At 43.9% G+C, this 21,050-nt stretch overlaps 1 protein-coding gene across 2 annotated transcripts in view; it reads right to left on the reverse strand.

The window, feature by feature from the left end:
* Positions 1-1,482: 1,482 nt before the first annotated feature.
* bltp3b (bridge-like lipid transfer protein family member 3B) overlaps positions 1,483-21,050 on the reverse strand; it is a 43,121-nt gene continuing 23,553 nt past the window's right edge. The window contains exons 11-23 of one of the 2 annotated variants that reach the window (XM_061714084.1): positions 20,106-20,224; positions 19,873-20,014; positions 17,672-17,865; positions 16,838-17,590; positions 14,134-14,786; positions 13,054-13,137; positions 12,202-12,350; positions 11,769-11,914; positions 11,439-11,589; positions 6,424-6,683; positions 4,651-4,759; positions 3,399-3,553; positions 1,483-2,735 (exon numbers count right to left, since the gene is read on the reverse strand). In XM_061714084.1, coding sequence (XP_061570068.1) covers positions 2,607-2,735; positions 3,399-3,553; positions 4,651-4,759; positions 6,424-6,683; positions 11,439-11,589; positions 11,769-11,914; positions 12,202-12,350; positions 13,054-13,137; positions 14,134-14,786; positions 16,838-17,590; positions 17,672-17,865; positions 19,873-20,014; positions 20,106-20,224 — 3,044 coding nt within the window. In that variant the 3' untranslated portion in view covers positions 1,483-2,606. The remainder of the gene's footprint in view (positions 2,736-3,398; positions 3,554-4,650; positions 4,760-6,423; positions 6,684-11,438; positions 11,590-11,768; positions 11,915-12,201; positions 12,351-13,053; positions 13,138-14,133; positions 14,787-16,837; positions 17,591-17,671; positions 17,866-19,872; positions 20,015-20,105; positions 20,225-21,050) is intronic. The other variant, XM_061714085.1, reaches the window with a different exon arrangement.

The following is a 21,050-nucleotide window of genomic DNA, read 5'->3' on the forward strand; positions in this document are numbered from 1 at the left end:
GAGGTAGGAAGAAAAAGGAGTAAAGGAGGGTAAAAAAGGAGGAAAAGAGGAAAGGAAGGAGAGAGCATGGCAGGAGGAAAGAAGGATAGAAGAATTGGGTCATTTTGACCCAAAGACAGTACAAGGGTTAAGTAAACAGGTTTTGGGGGTTTCGTCATCATACACCTTCACTCAGGAGGTGCAGCAGAGCTCCCAGGTCCCAGGTCTCACTCCTCTTGAGGCCTCCCAGTCACTCCATGGCTTTCATCCGGGGATCATTCATCTGCACCACACTTTGACGCGTCTTTCTCCTGTTCACCCTCCATCGGGAGCTCCTGCTCTGGGGCAAAAGTTGTTGTACTGATACGATCCGGTGGAGAATTGGAGCATTAGGTTCACATTTTTGTCCGGGAGCTGTGTCTCTGCACTGCAGCAGGGCTCCGGCTTGGAAACAAACCAGGAGCCAGACGATGAAACGGCAAACAGATCTGCAGATCTCTGCCCCCCCACCGCTTGTTGGACGCGCACTCTGCTGGAACCTGATGCCACTCTTTCATCCTTCTCCCACAATGCAGCTGGTTGCTGGCACGCGCCCTTCAAACTGAAGGTGAAACAAATGTAAAGCACCTTTTGAGCGTCGTAAATGAACAACCCCAGTGGTTTCTGAAGCCTTTGATGCAGGTGAGAGTTTCGAGTCACGCGATCGACCGCGACCCTGCAAACTTATTAAAAGTGCAGCTGAAAACATCCAGTTTCTGCAGTAACGTCTGGTCCTTGGAGCTCACTAAACACCACCCTGGTGGCTCGTTTTGGCTCGACTAAAGGCAGGAACGAGCAGTTACCTGAATGCTCGGGCAGAAAGTGAGAGAGCTGCTGTAATTAACACTTCAGGAACGTGTTTAATCGCAGCTTGAATCGCAGATTCTGGTTTCGTTTCTCCCGGTAACCATTTCCAAAGTTATTGATGGAGGCAGGACGACTGGCCTGCAAACAGAAAAGTTGATCTTTCTGATTAATTAAAAGCGTACTTTTGTATATTTAAGTATCCAATTTATGTGCTTTTATGTGTATATGCTTTAAATTTCACTCAAAGAATATTTTTGGATGGAATTGACGATGACCTTTTAAAGACAAAGTGATCCATTTAATTAATTGTTAATTAATTAAAAAGAGTAACGTCGAGGTGAAACCTTTAAAATTGACTCAGCTTTTTTCTTTTTTAATTTTCATTAGTATTTCAGCAGCTTTTACGGACAAAATACAACTTTTCATCATTTTTGCGATTTTTTTCCATCTTTTCTGAAGGTCGATTATGCCGATGAGGAGAAAAAAGCTGTAAATATTAAAGACAAATCATTAAAAAAAAACAAAAAAAACTGCACGTACAGTTATGTCACCGAACATTTCAAGTCTGAATCTGTATAGAAATTATCACATTTCAGGAGTTTTTACAGGAACTAAAACACTTCTCACTTAAATTGAAAGAATAAAAGAACAATAATGTGAAATTAACGGAGCCAATCATGTACTTTTATTGTTGAACATGAGATCAGAGTTATAAAACCTGAAACTATAGCCTTGTTTTTTTGTTTTCCATTTATTCTTGTGCTGTTAGAAAGTTTTAGTCTTTAAACATCCCGTCAGGATTCCCCCCAGACGTTCTCACGCCGAGACGAATCAGCAGCAAACGATGGTCTTTGCATGTTCATTGATTTAAAAAAAAAAAAAAAACAAAGAAACTTCTACATTTTTACATAAAAGACACACACACAGGCAGCATCACTTGTTTCCCTCTTTTCTTTTTTACTTCGTTTGCAGTGCCTCAGTTTTAAAAGTGCACGTGTTAAAGTAGCCGTTAACGCAAAACGGGACGTCCGAGGAGGTCACGGACTGGCGTGAGGCGTTTTGCGGAAATTCCTTGTGTAATTTTAATTAAATGCTTGTTCTGGTTGAGATATAAACAAAAAAAACACCACACACACCCAACTAAAACACTGCGTCACCATTCAAAGGTCTGTAGAAAATAGTTGTGTTCACATTCTTGTACAATATACACTGTACACCCAGAGGAGGAGGGGCGTGGCTACGACCCCGCCCCGCCCACATCTGAACATAATACGCACTAAATTAAAAATTCGAGTGCAGTGCAAAATAAATCTTTTTTTTGGAGACATTCCTCTGAAGATACGACATTCAGTGTTCATTCATACTGACTTTCTTTTTTATTTTACTTTCAACAGACTAGTGAGGAGAGGGTTTATCTGCAGGCACCAACTAACCGTAGAAGTCTCAGGCTCGCTTTCAAATACGCATTTCTGTTCTTGCTTTCTTTTTCAGTTTTCCCAAACGCATCGAACCTCCGCCGTCCGAAGTGAAGGAGATAAAACAGACGAGATGTGTGTTTCTGAGTCTTCACAGACTCCGCGTTGCTTTGAAGTGTAGAGACGTGCTGGTTCACTCGATCAAGAAGCGTGAAAATGGAGCCATTGAAGTTTTTTTAAAAAAGGAGAAGAAAAAAAATCCTCTTTTCTTTACTTAATTTTAACTGGTGTCCTTCGGTGTGGGAGCTCGTCTCTGCGGACCCGCGGGTGCCGAGCGGGAGCCGGCCGGGGAGCGGGGAGGCGCGTCTAGCTGGTGTTGACTTTGAGGTTCTTCATGCGGTGAATCAGCGAGTCCTTTTCCATCTGAGCCTCGGCCAGCGCCATCTTGGCCCGGGAGAGCTCCACCTTCAGACACTCGTTCTCCTCCATCAGCATCTGGAGAAGAAGATCGGGCCGTCATTGATATTTTCTTACTCTCCGGTTGGAAGGAGGGAAAGTCTAGAACAGGGGTCGGCAACCCAAAATGTTGAAAGAGCCATATTGGACCAAAAACACAAAAAACAAATATGTCTGTAGCCGCAAAAAAATGAAATGTCTTGTATCAGCCTTAGAATGAAGACAACACATGCTGCATGTTTCTATATTAGTTAGAACTGGGGAAAGATTTTTTTTTTCATTATGCACTTCAAGAAAAAAGTCGAAATGTCGAGAAAAAAGTCGAAATTTCGAGAAAAAAATCAAAATGTCGAGAAAAAGTCAAAATTTAGAGAAAAAAAGTCAAAATTTTGAGAAAAAAGTAAAAATGTTGAGAAAAAAGTCAAAATTTCAAGAAAAAAGTCGAAATGTTGAGATTAAAAAAGGAAAACGGAAGAAAAAAAGAGAAAAAGGAAGAAAAAAAAGAAAAAAAGAGAAAAAAAGAGAAAAAGGAAAAAAAAGAAAAAAAGAGAAAAAAGGAAAAAAGAAAAAGAAGAAAAAAGGAAAGAAAAAAAAAGGTAAAACAAAAAAGCTCTAGGAGCCACTAGGGCGGCGCTAAAGAGCCGCATGCGGCTCTAGAGCCGCGGGTTGCTGACCTCTGGTCTAGAAGGACACGTGTCTCACCTTTTCTCTGGCGGACGGAGGAGGGCTGCTGGGCGGGGTTGGAGTCTGCGTGGCCTTCGGTTCCCCGCAGACCCGGCTCACCGTCTCCAGGAGCGGATTGAGAGAGCCGTCCATCAGATCTGTTTTCCTGGGTCTGTCGTCCGTCTCTTTGTCCACTTTGAAGGAGAATAGGCAGAACAGAGTTTAGATCGGTGGATACGAAAAACATTTTTGTATTCATACAAAATCATACATCATACATCTGTTGGCTGTCCTAAATGTCAGAATAATGTTTTTGTTTTATTATGTCCAAACAATGAAAAGAAAGACAAACCTCTAAAAACTATGTATACAGGACTGTCTCAGAAAATTAGAATATTGTGATTTTCTGTAATGCAATTACAAAAACAAAAATGTCATACATTCTGGATTCATTACAAATCAACTGAATTATTGCAAGCCTATTATTATATATTTTAATATTGCTGATCATGGCTTACAGCTTATAAACTCAAATATCCTATCTCAAAAAATTAGAATATTCTGGGAATCTTAATCTTAAACTGTAAGCCATAATCAGCAATATTAAAATAATAAAAGGCTTGCAATATTTCAGTTGATTTGTAATGAATCCAGAATGTATGACAGTTTTGTTTTTTTAATTGCATTACAGAAAATAAAGAACTTTATCACAATATTCTAATTTTCTGAGACAGTCCTGTAAGTGGGGAGGGCTCTTTTCAACATAACAGTCGTTGACTTGAGAAAATAAAATCAGGCCTATGGAGCGTGACGTAGTTGACCCAGTTTTCCCAGTATGAGGTGAATTTTTCCAATTTATGATTAATTAATGCCGTTATCTTCTCCATTTTATAAATGTCCATTGTAATTTCCCTCCATACCTTTAAAGTCGGGCTCTCCTGTGAGAACTATTTCCTTGTAATAGTCTTTTTACAGGCCACTAGCAGGATATTCATTAAATGTTTATCTCTATATGTCTGAAAAACAGTCTTACTCTTGAGGAGTATTTCGCATTTGAAGATATTCTGTAGGGCTTTGTGTATCTCTTTCCAGTACCGGTAATTCTTTATGACGGGGCAGTCCCAGAAAACCTGGTAATGATTTGCATTTTGATTCCCACATTTTCTCCTACAGACAGAGGAGTTATTATCTGAATGAGACTTCTGGGAGGGTGTAATAAAATACCTCATCAGATAGGTTGTCTTATATAAAATATGCAAATATCGGGCAGTGGAAAACGATAGAACTTTACCTCCTATGGAGAAGGAGCCGTCGTCCCGTCTGTGTATGAGCAGACTGTCCACGTGGAGGGTGATGGGCGAGGGCTCGCCCTCGGACGTGTTGTCCCGGGGGCCGTCGTCCTGCACGACAGTTTGTCACATGTTACTAGTTCGTGGCTCCGTTGCGTGTGAACGTGTGAAGGTGTGAACGTGTGAACGTGTGCGACAGGGTGAGAGAAATTATCCACATCGGCTCCGCTCAGCCACGAAGGAACCCGGGGAGAAAGCAGAAAGGCATTTTCTATGTCACTGAACTTTCAGTTCACATCTAAATTTCAATTAGAGCACAGATCATAATACTCAGAAGCTGCTGCCGCGTTCGGCACCGAAATAAGAGTCGTACGCCCCTTAAAGTCGCTTTTGTCAATGAAAATTATGACTAAATATTGTTGTCAACGCACCTTTATCACCTGAGGAAAACGAGACGAGACGCAACGAAAATGCTGGTTATGTGACGATAACGATAATCAAATATATAATGCAATATCGTAAATGATTAAAAACAAGACTAAAATGTAGATTACAAAATAAAAACTCTGCTAAAATGTGTCTTCAATTTCGTTGAGCAAAACGAGATGAAATGTTCTAACAAAGATTCTCAATATCCATTCTTTAAGTATTTTCCTCAGATCCAGAAGATGCAGCTGCAGAGTTAGAGGCTGATGCCGTTAACGCAGAGCTCTAGGTTCACGTCAATTAAAAACAAAGTTACATAGAGGAAGGGGCCGATGGCCGGGGGGGGGATCTGCTCTGGGGCTGGGAGAAGAAGAAGAGACCATCTTTGGATACATAAACCAAATGCGTCATCAAAAAAGAAAAAGATGGGGAGAAATACGGAAAAATAAATATGTTGTAAACTCAAATTAGAGCGTCTTCTGTATCTGGAATGAATGTATTCTTGAGTCTATAAGGTAACAACAAAGATCCTCTATACAGAAGATAGCACATTACCATTACTGCCAATGGTATGAAATGGTATCCACTTCCTGTCTCCTAAGTGGGCGTGGCCGCTCCTCTCCCCACATCGTTTTGGAACATACAACACTAGATACAGTACAACTTTCTTCCAAAAAGACTTAAATAATACAAATAAGAGTATTATTAAGCAAAGAAGCAAGTTTTATTTCAGTTTTAAACTTCATTTTATCCGATGGGAAAATGATGAGAGCCAAATCTCGTGAGAGTGTGTTGCTCAGACAGAGACAGGTCTCAAACAAAGTTCATTTTCTCCTAATCTGTCGGTCTGAAAATTGCCATTTTGGTGTCAGAATGTTCAGAAGGTTTATGGCTTTTGGAAAATGGGTCCCATATTTACTTAGGTTACTATGGGGCGAAGGAATTGGTAATAATCTGTGCTCACGTTCACTTTTCCCATAGGACTCAATAGACTCAGGACCTACTTCCTGTCTCCTAAAGGGGCGTGGCAGTCACGTGACACAGATACAGGAAACCGAACCGTAGTGGGTTTATTGAACGTCTCTGGTAACAATAATATAATAATAAGATAACCTTGTTTGAATTGTAAAATGGGTTTGGCTAAATACAATCTTTCACTAAAACGAGACTAAAATTGTCGACTTTTAGTCGACTGAAACTTGACACTAAAACTAATAAAAAATAAAATGATAGCTTGACCCAAAGACTAGACTAAATCTCAAATTGAAACCGGCTGACAAAAACAACACTAACTGAACCGCTCTGCAGCGACCACTTCAGGGTACACTAGAGAAGATGGGTTTCCTCACCTCTAGGTTGATGTGCGTGTCCCTGACGCTGATCTCCATGGGCAGCACTTGCGGCGCAAAGTCGTCCTCCATGAAGAGGGCCAGGTTGTGCAGCGTGGACATCAGGAAGTTGGCGCGGTATCCATGGAGACGCAGTTGCAGGAAGCCGTTGCGCTCGGCCAGCGGGGAGTGGGCCGCGGCGCAGGGCCCGCTCTCCAGCCGAGCCCGCACCTCCGGGCCGCGTGGGCTCCGGGCAGACGCAGCGTTGACGTCGCCACCACCTGTTTGGGGGGGGAAGAGATGGCAGGCGTGGTCAGCGGAGACGACTCAGCAAACTCTCACCTGACACTAAAACACACCCAACGTGAGATGATGCTCATGCCAGCATCACTGCGGACGGTCCGTGTGGGATGGAAACAACTGTCCTGATCTGATCCCGCCTCCTCGGGTTGATCATTAGATCAAAACAAATAGAAAAACCTGCCCGGTTTACCAGCTGATATGGCTTGTAAATTGGAAAAAAGAGAAATAAATGAGCAACTATGAAAAAATTAAAATCCAAATTGGTTTGAGGGGATTTATAAATCAGATATAAAAGCACCTGAATCCTGAATCCTGAATCAATACTTTGTTTCACTGTTCACTGTTCAATACGATTTTGATTATGCAATTAGTTAACAAAAAAGGCATTTAAAGATTTTTTGTCTTCTATTTTTAGATATTTCAGTCGAAGTGTGTAACACTCAGGACAGTCCATAGGCAATAAAACAGTATAATATGAATCATTTAGGTTTCATCTGTGTATTAAGGATCAAGGATTTTTCATTACCTTGATACAAAACGATGCCATGAGTCCCTCAGATCTTTATGCCTTTTGACGTCGCCATCATTTTCTTTTTGGTTGTAATGTGTAAATTATGCCACTAGATGTCCCTACAGACAACTGACTCACTGGACCTTCAGCAGTGATAGAGGCCTAAATATTTAAAACAGGATTCAATTTAAGAGATTGTTATGCAACCTCTTTGGGACATCTCCAGATGGACTGGGTGGATTTTGATGTCAGGTTTGAAATTGTTTGAAAAGGTATGAAAAGGAGAAGGAACCAGAAAGTCGAACAGAGGAGCGAGAAACAAGTGCCAACAATGAAAAAGCTAAATGTGCTCAAAGGAGAAGAATAAAGGAATAAAGAAAAACTGGCTTTATTTTAATTCTTTTTTTTAGTCTCCATGGATTTCTATGTCAGTGGTGTTTAACCCCTAGAGCTCAGGCGGGAAAATCGCAGTGGGATTAGAAGATATACCTGGACTTCCTGGGAAGTGGGTTTATCGAGCTCATTTTACAGCTTTACAAAATGCCCTTTTATTTTATATATTGTCAGAGTTCATTTTATAATAATAACTAGTTACAATTACAGAATGTAATTAATCGTTTTTAGCAATAATTGTGCAGAATTCACTGCACTTTTTGTTAAAGGGAGATTTGGACTGTGACATATTTTACTGATGGGAGGTTAAATCAAAACAATTAAATCCTAATTCGAAATTTCTATGTACTTTTAGGTTACTTGTGTTCCTATAGTTTGTGAAAATAAAAAAAATTAAAAACTTCATCAGAATTCTTAGGTTGTACTGAAAAAAAGGATTAAAGACGGCCTATAATTCACATTCTTACGACCTTTATACGTTTTAACATTGTAATGTAAAAGGCAGCCTGAATGCTGGAGCTCCAGGGGTCCATTATGTTTGTGAACTTGGAAATAAAAAGGTTCAAATCAGAACTTCCACCTGAAAACCCGAAACTCAGCAAAAGTAAACTATATGATAAAAAAAAACGTCAAGATTTGATTATACAGCAGATACGACTCCAGCCCATAAAAATAACGTGAATGCCCTTTAATTAGCGAGCTGCTGGTTCCACTGCTGACGTCACAGCTGATATTTGACACTAAGAACAAACGCTGCTCCCCTTTATTGCTTCATTGCTCCTCTTCACTTGTAAGCTGCTTTGGATAAAAGTTTCCACTAAATCATTGTGATGTTTTACATCAAACATCACAAAATCAAAGATGTAAGTAAAAGAGGTGTAAAAAGTGAGGCAAAGGACAATGATGAGAGAAGTAAAGACAAATTAATGCTTGTTTTACAGTAAGTCTGAGCGAAGATCAGCATAACCTTCAGGCAAGCCCGCACGAGCACGTGTATAAACCACTAAAGACACACAGCAGGCTGCAACAGGACATTCAGCAAGACATGAAAATGGACACTTCAATGGATTTATCCTTCTATTTTGACAAGTGAATCACTTTCCCCTCAAATGCTCTGAAGAAAAACTGCAGAAGACGGTTACAATCTAAAAAAAAAAGCCTCGCAGACACACATACACGCAACGCTGTCAGCTTTCCTGAGATAAAATGACAGTTCCTCAGTCGTGAGCAGCTAGGATCGAAGGAAACGGGGAGAAAAGTGAAAAGACGGGTGAGGAGAGAGAGAGAGAGAAAACATGGAGGAGAGGGAGCCAGCAGCCGAGGACTGAACGGCTGTGATAAGACAAGGAAGGGATAGAAAAGATGGCCTGGAGACAGAGAGGGGAGAGGGATGAGGGGAAGGAAAGGGGTGAACGACGGAGGATTAGTCGGAAGATGGAGTAGGAACTGGAGGGAGAGTGAGGAGGAAAGGTGGAGGAAAAGAAGAGGAGGATGAGGTGGGATTTCTCTGGTGAGATAGCTGGTGGGAGGGGAGGAAGGGGAGGAAGGGAGGGGGGGGGTAAAGCTGGCGTTTCCCTCATTGCCTGAATCACTGGACTGAAACTGCAAAGTCTGCTGCAGTGGAGAGATGGAGGTAGGAGGGGGGGAATAGGAGGTAGGAGAGACACGGGGGGGGGGCGAATAGGGGGATTAGGGGTTAAAGCTGCCGGCGCAGAAGAAAAAGAAGAAGTTAATTTAAGTCGAGCTCTCAGGAATACCGCGTTTGAAAGGTTGGCAGCCTAATGTTGCAAATAACAGGACCCACTCACTCCATTAGTGCCGAATCAAATCAAACCTCAATTAAATGACACGCATTGACTCCTGCAGAAATATGAGCAATCAGACACTTCATGCATTGCAGCGCGCTGCAACTGCAGTGCATGCCGTCAAGCAAAGTGCCGAGTTTGGAGGAAACTCACACAGGTGTAAAAACACACACACACACGCACGAGGAAAGCATGCACGTTAGGCTACAAACGGTGGGTTAACACAGCAGTTACCTTGGCTGCTCTGAGCAGGTATTGGTACTGAACTCACCAAACCTGTGGGGAGTTATGGCAGGTAAATGAAATAAAAAGCGGCGGCGGTGGCTGTGTCAGTGTCTGAACCACGGTTGACTTATTCTTGAATCAGTCTCAGCCTTCTAGGGCTTCATCCGCCAATTATAGCCTGAATTAAATCAACGTGTTGCTTCATAAACACATTTTTTTCCATCGACATGTGTCCAACTGTTTCCTGCTCTTGTTAGTGTTGCGTGGGGGGGCAGTCAAAGTTCAACACCCCGGAGTAACTGCTCATCCCTCCATCTGCCTCATCTTCAGATGAGCAATCCCCAAACAATGACCCGACTGTTCATGAAGCATCCTGGCAGCTGCAATGGAGCAGCCGTGCTTCAAGTGTATCCGTCCATCCTTCCTCTGTCTGTCCTCACGTTTCCTCTCGTGTCAAGTAATGGCACTTTTCCACTAGTAGCTACTCAGCCCGGCTCGCCTCCACTCCGTTTGGCGCTTTCCCACCAGGGGTCTAACCGTGCCGAGTAGATACTTTATCTGTAAACACTCTGCCAAGGTTCTAAGCGGCTGAGTCGGGCTGTGATGTCATCACACTACAGGCCACCGATTGGTCGGGGGGTTGGAGTCAGACGTCTGAGTCAGGATGTGACATCAGCAAAAGAGCGACTCTGACGGCGGCTTCTTGTTCTTTTTATGATGCCAGCAATGGCAGCGCAAGTCTGTTTCATGCATTTTTGGGGGGAAATATATTTGATAAAATCCAACACGAAGAACAGACATGTCATCTTGAAAGGCAATTTAAAATAAAAATAGAATAGAGGCAACAACAGGCTGAATATAATTGTACGGTATGCTCACGTTACATGACACAGCTGAGAACGTGCCTGGTATGTTAACATAATAAGAGTTATTCAGATAACTATAGCATAAATAACATGCTAAGAAGTTTACCAAACCATCCGTGTCACTCCAAATAACTAAAATCCAATGAAATCTTCATCCTCTGAGTAACTTTTAAACAACTCCGCTAACTCCGGAGGTAGAATATGCAGCGCTTCCTCTTCTACGTCTTTTACGTCAGACTCATCGTCAGTTGCAGTTTGCCCTCTTGCAGTTTAGTGTGAAAAATAACATGTGAAATCATATACTGGTAATAATGTGTTAATAATTTCACACATAAATTGCACCCCCGGCCAAACTATGAAAGAAAACACAACTTATAATCCGGAAAATACAGTATATGGGCGATAAGGAACGACAAGATCTACCAGGAGCTCTGTCACTTCATAGCTGCTCAGCTACCAACGGACTTTTCAGCAGCACCGAAACGAACCAAAAAAATTAAAAAGCGTTGCCGCTGAAGCTTCTCTCACTCATTTTTTAACTTAATATCGAACACAAGCCACAGACCCAGCAGCACATCTATCATCTCCTCCTGTTCTACATCTTTAGTGTTGTTGTCTTCTTAGTTTAGATCACACAATCATATACGTCACAGCAGCTTCCTACAGTAGGTACTAGTGGAAAAGTGCCATAAGTCAACAAGTGGCTGAACGTTCACAACCACACGCTCACTGTTCTGTTGTGATGACTGATGCGACACAGCTCATTAGTTTAATGTCAAGTAGAGACACAGAACAATGTTAATTACCACATGTTAATATTTTATATAAATAAAGTCATGCCAAAAACAAACTTAAATGTAATCCATCATGTATAAAAAGCTGTTTCATGCTCCGTCAGACAGAAAACACGCGTGTGTGGCTGGCGTTTCTCACCGAGGCTGCGGTTGCTGAGGTACTGCCGGAGGCTGATGTTGCCCAGCTGGCTGGGCGTGACGCTGCCCACCTCCAGCGCCACAGCCGCGCTCTCCCCCACCGCCTCCATGCCCACACACACCGACCGGACCTTCAGCACCAGCACGGACACCTGGGGGGGCGGACATGGCCGTCATTATCGTCATCTGCTGGCTAACCAGCCTTGCAGATGGAAAAGGCACATTTAAGCCCCTTTTTTGAGGTCGTTCAGTGGTTTTGATGTATATTCTTATTTCCATCATGCAACAAAAATACATGATTTACTGGAAACACATTTCTGTAGTTTCTCACTATGTCTTTGGTGGGTTCGTCAATGCTCTGGGACGTGGCGCTGACGCTGTCAGACGACGCGCCTCCTTCCTGCTCCTGACCCGGTCCGGCCTCGGCGGCGCTCTGCTCACTGATGGCATCCTTGTATCCGGACATCGACACATCGTCTAAAAAGTACATCAAAATTTAAAACAAAACATGACTCTTTTCTTTCTCTGTAAAAAAGAATTTGCAGAATGTAAATGCAATGCTGCGTCATGAAATGCAGCTCAACACTGCCACCTTCTGTCCACAACAGATGCATGCGGCTACACTTCCATCATTTTTTTTTTTTGCAAAGATAAACAATTACGATGAAGTGTAAAACCTCAAGCCAGAAGATGATGGTCCTTTACTTCAGGAAAGGAACTCAGTATAAATAAAGTATGAGAGCAAGTGCGTGTGCTTTGTCCACCTCTCTCCAGTAAGCTGTAGGCGTCTCCGTCCTCCATCAGGTAACTGTCGATGGAAATGTTGTCCAGCGACTGCAGAGACGGGCTCTTCTTCATGTTCTTGTAGGACACAGAGAAACTGGACTGGGAACGGTCACGCATCAAGCGCCCACTGCAATGTGCACACAAAAACCCACAGGTCACGGGAAGGAAAGCGTCTACGCTCCTCATCAATGCTGATATTATTTTTAATGAAATGAGTCCCAGTATTAATGTGGACAGACTGGCTGAGGAAAACCAAATCGCTGTCGAGTGCATCTATTTCATCACATCTGATATGAATATATATATATATATTCTGTCACGCTGACACTGAGCTGAGACAGCTGCGCTCTCGACAAGTCATGAATTAAATATGTAGCCAATCCTGTGTGCAGTGTTGTTTAAGGTCATGTAAAACAAAGTATTCGATCTTCAAGTGGCACAAACATTTCAGGGAGACATCACGAAAACAACGTGGTTCAGAAAAGACAGAACACAAGGCAAAAAAAAAAACCTGAAGCTTCTGGCTTTATCACCAACAACATCACCAAGAGACGACACGTAGACGTGGAACACAAGAGACCAGACTCATTTAACACTTACTGGTAGTACACAGAGTCAGAGGACAGGGCGGCATGCACACATGCAAATGCATGCCCACTGGGCATTCACTCACAACCACACATTTGCACTGATTTATATTCATAAAACAAGCACACACACACACACACACACACACACACACACACACACACACACACACACACACACATACACACACACACACACACACACACAGACTAACAGGGCTGGTCACAGATCCAAGCGCTTACATGTTGGACATGGAATAAAGGGAGGTGGATCTGCTGGAGTTTGAGGAGCTGAGGAGATCAGAAACCAAAGACAAACTTCCTTTCCTTGGTAGAGAGAAGACACACACACACACACACACACACACACCTCGCATGGGTCAAAGCGAGAGTCAAGAAGCAGAAAAAAAAAAGTAGTGAAAGGGTTCAGAAATGAGAAAAACACAGTTGACGGACAGGAGATGACATGAGCGCACGTGAAGGTGAAACGGCAGCGTGAGCAGCGTGAGAGACGAGCTGGAAGGCTGAACATTCACACTGGAGTGGGGGGTCGACACACAGCTCTTGTGTTCAGAAACAGACAGACTACACTAGAAAGAGATGTGGGTTAATGACGGTGGGGATGCTGAAAACACCGACTGGGTCACTTAAAAAGAGCAGAAAACTCCGAGATACGGCAACAACACTTCATTTCTGGGGCTGGAACAAACAACTCCTTAGACATTTCTTCTATAAAACATGAATAAAAAGCCCCAACACTTCATTTCTGGGGCTGGAACAAACAACTCCTTGGACATTTCTTCTATAAAACATGAATAAAAAGCCCCCAGTTCATTGAGAAAGAGTCAACAATAACAACTGTGTTGACTCGTCGTCCTCTGGTGTTTGGATGAGACTCACCCTGAACTTTTCTAGCTGCATCATATAATCATCTCATTAAGATTGCCATCTCACGCACGGTTAATTAATGATAAATACTACAAATTATTGTTAGTTTAATGGTTGAAATGCACAATTAAATAAAATCAAACTGAGTGAAACTTTGGTTCCACTCAACTTATAAAACCTTGCTGCTGTTATCGTCGTCTCTTTTCTTAGACGAGTTATCCCAACCTCGTTTCAAATGGGAACGAAAAACTAAATAATAATTTACAGATCATTTAAACACAGTGGTTAATAGAGGAACAGATATAAAACAGTCTGGAGCTTGGTGATTATACAGCAGATCCATTCCAGGCGCCTCCCAGAACTCGGGAGACCAACTGCTGAGGTTCTGAAATTGAAACGCTTTGAGCTGATGGGAAAATAACGGCATGAAATTACCTGGATATTGACTGAGGCATCTTTCCAGGCGTCTTGTCTTTGTCGCTCAAGTCTTTGCTGCTCAGTGGGTCAGAAAAAGAATCACTTACTTGGGCTTTGGATTCTAACCCAACTCCCACTTCATCGACCGCGGTCGACCAATCCACCGCGGCGTCCCCCCCCTCGTCCGAGCCCCCCCTGCCCGCGCTCTTAGCCGGAGTCCTCTCCTCCTCCGAGGCTCTGTGAGCCGAGTCCCGACGAGGAGCAGACGTGGAGGAGGGAAGGAGGGGGACGGGGCTGTCCCCACGCAGCAGCTGGTCCGCAGGGAGCGACGGCTTTGCAGCTCCTTCCCCGTCGTGTCCCTTCTCTGCTCCCTCCCCGGCGTCGCCGGGAGGCTCCAGGGTTCCTCGGCTCTCCGAGGGGGAGAGCTCTGAGCCCGCGGGGGATCGTGAACCCTCGGGCCGGGGGACCGGCTTCAGGAGGAGGGACACCTCTGCACTCTTGAGCAGGAGGCCTAAGCAGACGGTGAAGGGCTGGTGGTCCGCGGGGTGGTGGGAGGAGTCCTTACGCTCCCGCTTGGAGCCCATCTCCTCCAGGTCCTGCTGCAGCTTCTGCTGCAGGGCTTTGAGGCTGCGCTGCAGGTGCATCAGGAACACGTACTGCCGGTGGCTCACCTGGAAACACACAAGTGTAGAATAGTCACAATTCCTTATCTTCATTATTTGTGGTGAATCTCCTGTCAATAATGCGTTTTAATGTATCAGAAGTTTAGAAAAACAATAAGAAATAATCAACCCGGCCTCAGTAAGTGTTGCTTTTAAAAGGCACTTGATCAATTAATCATCAGCGGGAGAACAACCTTTAACCCTTGTACTGTCTTTTGTTCAAATTCTCCTGTCCTCCTGCTCTCTCCTTCCTTCTCCCTTTCTTTCTTCTTTACTCCCTTCCTTGTTTCCTCCCTTACTTCCTTCTTTCCTCCATTCGTTCTTTTCTCCCCTGGTATATTCTTTCCTTGTTTTCTCCTTTCCTTCCTTCATTCTTTCCTCCCTTCTTTTTTCCTTCCTTCTTTTCTCCCTTCCTTCCTTCTTTCCTCCCTTCCATCCTTCTTTCCTCCATTCGTTCTTTCCTCCCCTCGTACATTCTTTCCTTGTTTTCTCCTTTCCTTCTTCATTCTTTTTTCCCTCCCTTCTCTTCTCCCTTCCTTTTTTTCCCCCCTCGTACATTCTTTCCTTGTTTTCTCCTTACCTTCCTTCATTCTTTTTTCCATTCCTTCCTTCCTTCCTTCTTTCCTTCCTTCCTTCCCTTCTTTTTTCCTTCCTTCCTTCTTTTCTCCCTTCCTTCCTTCTTTCCTTGTTTTCTCCTTTCATTCCTTCCTTCTTTCTTTTTCCCTCCCTTCCTTCCTTCTTTCCTCCCATCCTTCCTTCCTTTCTCCGTTCCTTCCTTCTTTTCTCTGTTCCTTCCTTCTTTTTTTTTCCGTTCCTTCTTTCCTCCCTCCTTTTCTTCCATCTTTCCTCCCTTCTTCCTTGACCCGAAGACAGCACAAGGGTTATAAAAAATAAATAAAGAGGTTTTGTCTGTTTGTTGGTCTCAGACACTCAGAAGTGTGAAAACACCGTTGAGAGTTTACGTGAGCGCGAACCAGAATTTGGCCGTGATGGCATGAGAGGTTGATATCATCATCAGTTGATTACTTCAAGTGCTTGTGCTGCTAAAGGTGGCCCTACAAGCTACTGGATTTTTGGTACACTTAATTTACTGCACAGTAAACTGTCATGGTTTTGATTTTTCCTTCTGTTTTTCTTTCATTTCCTCATTTAGTATTCTAGTTCCTGTTTTTATTTTGAAAGTCAATGCCTTGGTTCCAGTTTGAGTTCCCTTGTTCCCATCAGTCCTGATTGCTCGTGCCTGTGTCTCGTCAGCTTGTCCGTCTGTATGTCCCCCCGGTCAGTCAGTCGTCCCGGTCCGTTTGTCTTCCTCCCCGGGGTTTCTCTCTGGTTTGACTCATTTTGGATTTATTTCCCCGTTGTTTGTTGGAGGCCTTGTGGATTTACTTTCCGGATTACCTGTCTGTGCAGCGCTTTATTTTAATTAAAAGGACGTTTGTTTGTACTCCTGCGTTTCCTGATCCGTAACACAAAACGTGTGCCTGCCTGTTGGCTTAATCTTTGTTTAACAATTACACATGCGAATATGTCACATGTGGCTCGTCTGGGGTTGTGTTCAACTACTTTTAAGACCTGGTGGAATTAAAACAATGTTAACTTTTACTAAGCCATGATTCAATAAAGGCTTTTTATATTTTTCTAACTTCTAGAGAGCCTCGGTTTTACTAAATTGTTTTTCAATCTTTTGGATCCCCATGTCGAAGAGCACCTGAAGTATACTTTTCATACACCCAGCAGCACTCCATGCGTTTGTAGTTAGTTTTAATTTTATATTATGTTTTGACATGAAAAGGTTTGAAAATGAAAGTTTTGGGGTTTTTTTTCCACTTAACAACATTTTAAATGTCATTGGTAGGAGCAGTGTAATTTGAAATGACAGAACTACATTCATCTTCCATCACTCTCTTCTCACTTTTGTAAAAAATGTGTATCGGAAAGATATTTTTGATCCAGTTAATACAAGATTCTGATCAGAAATCCACAACGGACTGAGTTAAAATAATAATTTGATGCTTTGGGACCTGGTATTAGAAGTTAGAAGTTGAAAAGAGCATTAATACCTGAGCGCTTAAGGGCTTCTGAACGTGCACCAACAGGTGCACGTCTGCATCTGTACTGGATGATGACGAAGGAGGGGATGAGGAGGGCAAACAGTCCAGCGAGAGGGGTTTATGCAGCCCGTTGTTAGCCGGCGGTACTGCATCGCTGCCGTGAGGCGATGGCGACGCCCCGTCCGTGCTGTAATACTCCTTTAACAACCGTTTCCTCTGCAAACGGGAGACGGCCTCCTGCGACGTGCTTCTGGACATCCCTGATCCGGAGGCGCTCCGGAGCTTCTCCTGATGCTCGGCGATCTTGGCCGGCTGACACCCCCACACGGTGAGGGGGAAGGAGTCCACGAAGGGCTGCGGCCGGCCCTTGCCCCCGTGGCTGCCCTCGTAGTCCACCCAGAACTGGGCGAAGTGCAGCGACCACAAGTCCGTGGCGGCGGGCATCTTGAGGGCGTCGGCGCCCAGCGAGGGCGACACCAGCCCTCGGTAGACGTCGTGCAGCTTGGTGTCCTGCTCGTGAGCGTGCCGCTGGAAGACGGGGTGGAGGATGGGCACGGAGGAGGAGGAGGAGCGAGGGAACGAGGAGAACGACGAGGAGAAGAACGGCTCCTCCTCGAAGGCCTGCAGCAGGGCCTCCAGGTGCGAGCGGGTGCAGTTGCCCGGGTGCCGGGTGTTGCTGGCCACCATTTCAGACGTCTGGATGGAGACGGAGCGCGGCAGGTCGGCGGGGCAGGAGGCGTCCCGGTCGGTGGGCACCACCAGCTAACGGAGAGAACCGAGAGATAAGCACACACCCCCAAAAACACACACACACGTCACACTTGGATCCTCATTCCCACTCACCTTGAGCATGAGGCCGTCGATCTTGATGTCGACGTGATCGTCAGGTTTCTGCAGGTCGTCGAGCTTGTAGATCTCCATGAACTGCTCCAGACTCTGCTTGAGGTCGAGGCCGAACAGGTTGAGCCACTCCAGGCTGCGAGGATCCAGGACCAGCTGCAGGGCGTTGAGCTGCACGTACAGGTTCGGACATGGGACTGGAAGAGCGGGAGGAAACAGTGGAGCAGACAAAATAAGGACTGGTCAAGTAGTTTAGTGATCAGAAATCAGCACTGTCGGTCATCTTCCTTTAAAAAAAGTAATTAGTTATAGTTACAAATTACTTTTCCCAAAAAGTAATTGAGTTAAAGCAGCACAACGTAACTTTCAGCTTTTCTGAGTTTGGCGGCATCTTTTGGACAAAAGCGGTATTGTTTTACCAGAAAGAACACTACGTTTCCCATGAGCACCAGCGCGTACTGCCTGAAAACTCCTGTCCCCGTCGCTGCATTTGTTTTGATGAGAGGAGACAGGACGCTTTTCTGTTTCACCAAGTGAACAGACGGAACGCAAAAAAAAAGATGTTAAACTGCTGGAAAGGAACTGGAATTTACCGGGATACCTTAAACAAGGAAGCCAGGGAGCGGTATATGGAGAAAATAATGATTATTAACGGTTTGGATCCACATGAAATCCCTACTGAAGACCCATGTGTTTCAATAAATTTGTATAATAGTACAACATACAGTACATGTTTTGTATCCCTCTTACTTCTCTTTTCTTTTTTTTGACCGCTATATTATGGTGAATAGGCTCCGAGGCATGATTATTTTTGTTTTCCCCGTGAGATTATTTTTTTCCTCTGCAGCTACAAATAAGAGTTAATATTTTTTCCTCAACAAACTAGTTTTATCTGAAGATTGGGGTTAATTGCACCGCAGAGAGCTGGCCAGCAACTGCGTTTAGCTGGCGAAGTGGGGAATAAAACCCGTGTTTTGATCCGACCCGGTCTGTGTGAGTGTTTGTGGTTTAAGGCTGTTTATGGTTCAGCGTTAAATCGACGCAGAGCTTACGGCGTAAGGTACGCGGCGACACGCACCGTACGTTGCGCGTCGCCGCGTCGATTTAACGCAGAACCATAATTCAGGCTTTACTGTGTGGAAGCCGGTGTTTGGTCGTTACAGCCGCGATCCAAAGCGAGCCGACGACTCTTTCACTCTTTTACTTTGTTATATCAGATACTTGGCCTGCGTGGTTCTGCCTCCGAGCAGGAAACCGTTGAAAAGTTAAACCATTAGGGTCTTTTCCCCACGTCTGTTGTGTGGAGCTGCTGCAGCCACAACGCAGCAACAGCTTCTGCGGAGCTCTGAGCTCCACGCCCCGCCCATTTTCGTCTCGACTGCGAATCGGGAAGGAGGGGGAAGTGACGTATGCCGTAAAGCAGTCAAAGTCGTAACGATTTGTAGTTTTTTAGTGTGGCAGGGTTCCTACCATGCTCCTCAAAGTTACATAGTGCCAGTGAAGGCGATACAGACCCCTCAGACCATGACAGAGGTTCATTAAACCTGTTGGAAGTTGATGTACCATCACAATGACTCTGGAAATATTAGATTAAGGTGGAAAAGTTACGTAGTGTCGCTTTAAAAACTCAATTACCTCATTGTAAGAGCAATTAGTTACTCAGCAAAGTAACTGATGTTATTTTTCCTGTCCTATTCATGTCCTATACGATATTACATTCTATAACATCTTTAACATCAGAGATGTTTATATTAACTGATTGAAGAATAAAGACACTATATACAGGAGTATTCAATGACATTTGGTATTTATTTCAACTAAACAGAGTGCAGCCATGCATATGATATGCATAGAAATAAAAATATATCAAAAATAAATATTGAAAATAAAATTCTAATGCAAAATTAAGAAATACATGCAAACTTGGGTAAAAAGAAACAAATTAAAATTTGGCCTTTATGTAGTGGAATTCTCTGTACCTGCATACCACTGAACAATAAACTGAGCACGATCCAACTGTTAAATATTCAGTAAAGTAATAACAATTAAATATTAAAAATAAATAATATTCAGTTATTCACAAACTTTGCAATTAAGTGCAAAAGTAAGACACACAAATGTAAACTTGGGTAAAAAGAAACACAAAAACCCCTCTTTTTGTAGAAAATGTGTTATTTTACTTGGGTTTCCTAAATGTTCCTTACTGGGGTAGTCTTTTCCATCGGGGAAGTAGTACTCTGTGAACTCCACGTGGATGGCTGGCATCTCCGGAGGAAGGTACAAGGACTTCTTATTGCAGGAGATCATGGTTTTGGGGCTGGAGCGACGCTGGTCTGCTGTCGACACCTAAAAAAGAAACGGTCAGAGAAAGTCAAGCGAAGGACAGTGTGTGAAGCCTCTTGAGGCGTCAATGCCGCAGGTCTGCTGCAGGTCAGACCTGGTAGATGCTGAAGTCGGCCATCCTCAGAACCACCGAGCTGGACATGAGCTGGGTCTTGGGACTCTGGGGAGGAGGACTGAAGGAAGCGCTGGAGGAGGACGAGGTGTTTACCGTACCTGGAGAGAGAGGGAGGAGGCGCCATGTAAAAGTATGAAAAAAAACAAAAAAACAACCAAAACAGTCCAACCACTCGGCTCTCTAAGGACAAACCCATGTGCCTAGAAAAAGGTGTGCAGCACCCTGTAGCGGAGCCAGAGGGGGGGCGAGGGGGCGGGCGACCCGGGGCCCACAAGCTCATAGGGCCCCGTTTTGTGTGATACGTTCATATATAATCGTAAATTGTAGGCCACAAATACGATAAAATGTGCAATGTGCGGCCAGTGTAGGCTAATTCTTACTTTACAACTGTCGCATCAGGGCTGTGAGCCAACGCTGATTGGCTGTAAAGCCTGATTTATGGTTCTGCGTTAAATCGACGCAGAGCCTACGCCGTAGGGTACGACGTAGGGTACGCGGCGACACGCAACGTACGTGCGCATCGCCACGTAGTCTACGCCGTAGGCGCTGCGTTGGTGTAACGCGGAACCATAAATCAGCCTTAACAGTAACAGCCAATTTGCGGCCATGAAGGAGATGAGTGCTAAACTTTAAGAGGACTAAGCATGTACAAAGATTTATGGAAGAGTCAACTGCCATTGGTGAGTCAGTGTAACCTTCATAAATAATTTCTTTATCAGAATGTTGTGGTAGCCTTGACCACCTGCCAATTTGAATGAGCTTTGTGTTGTTGTCAACTAGACTAGAGTCTATTCTCTGTTATATAGCTCAGAAATGATGTTATAGACCGCTGTGTCTATATCTATCTAAATAGATTGTGTAATTTTAGACCAGTTATGTTGGTTTTTTTTTTATTAAAGCTGCATCAAAGATGGAACTGAGTCA

The sequence above is a fragment of the Cololabis saira genome, chromosome 23 (genome assembly GCF_033807715.1).
Source record: "Cololabis saira isolate AMF1-May2022 chromosome 23, fColSai1.1, whole genome shotgun sequence".
NCBI lineage: Eukaryota > Metazoa > Chordata > Actinopteri > Beloniformes > Belonidae > Cololabis > Cololabis saira.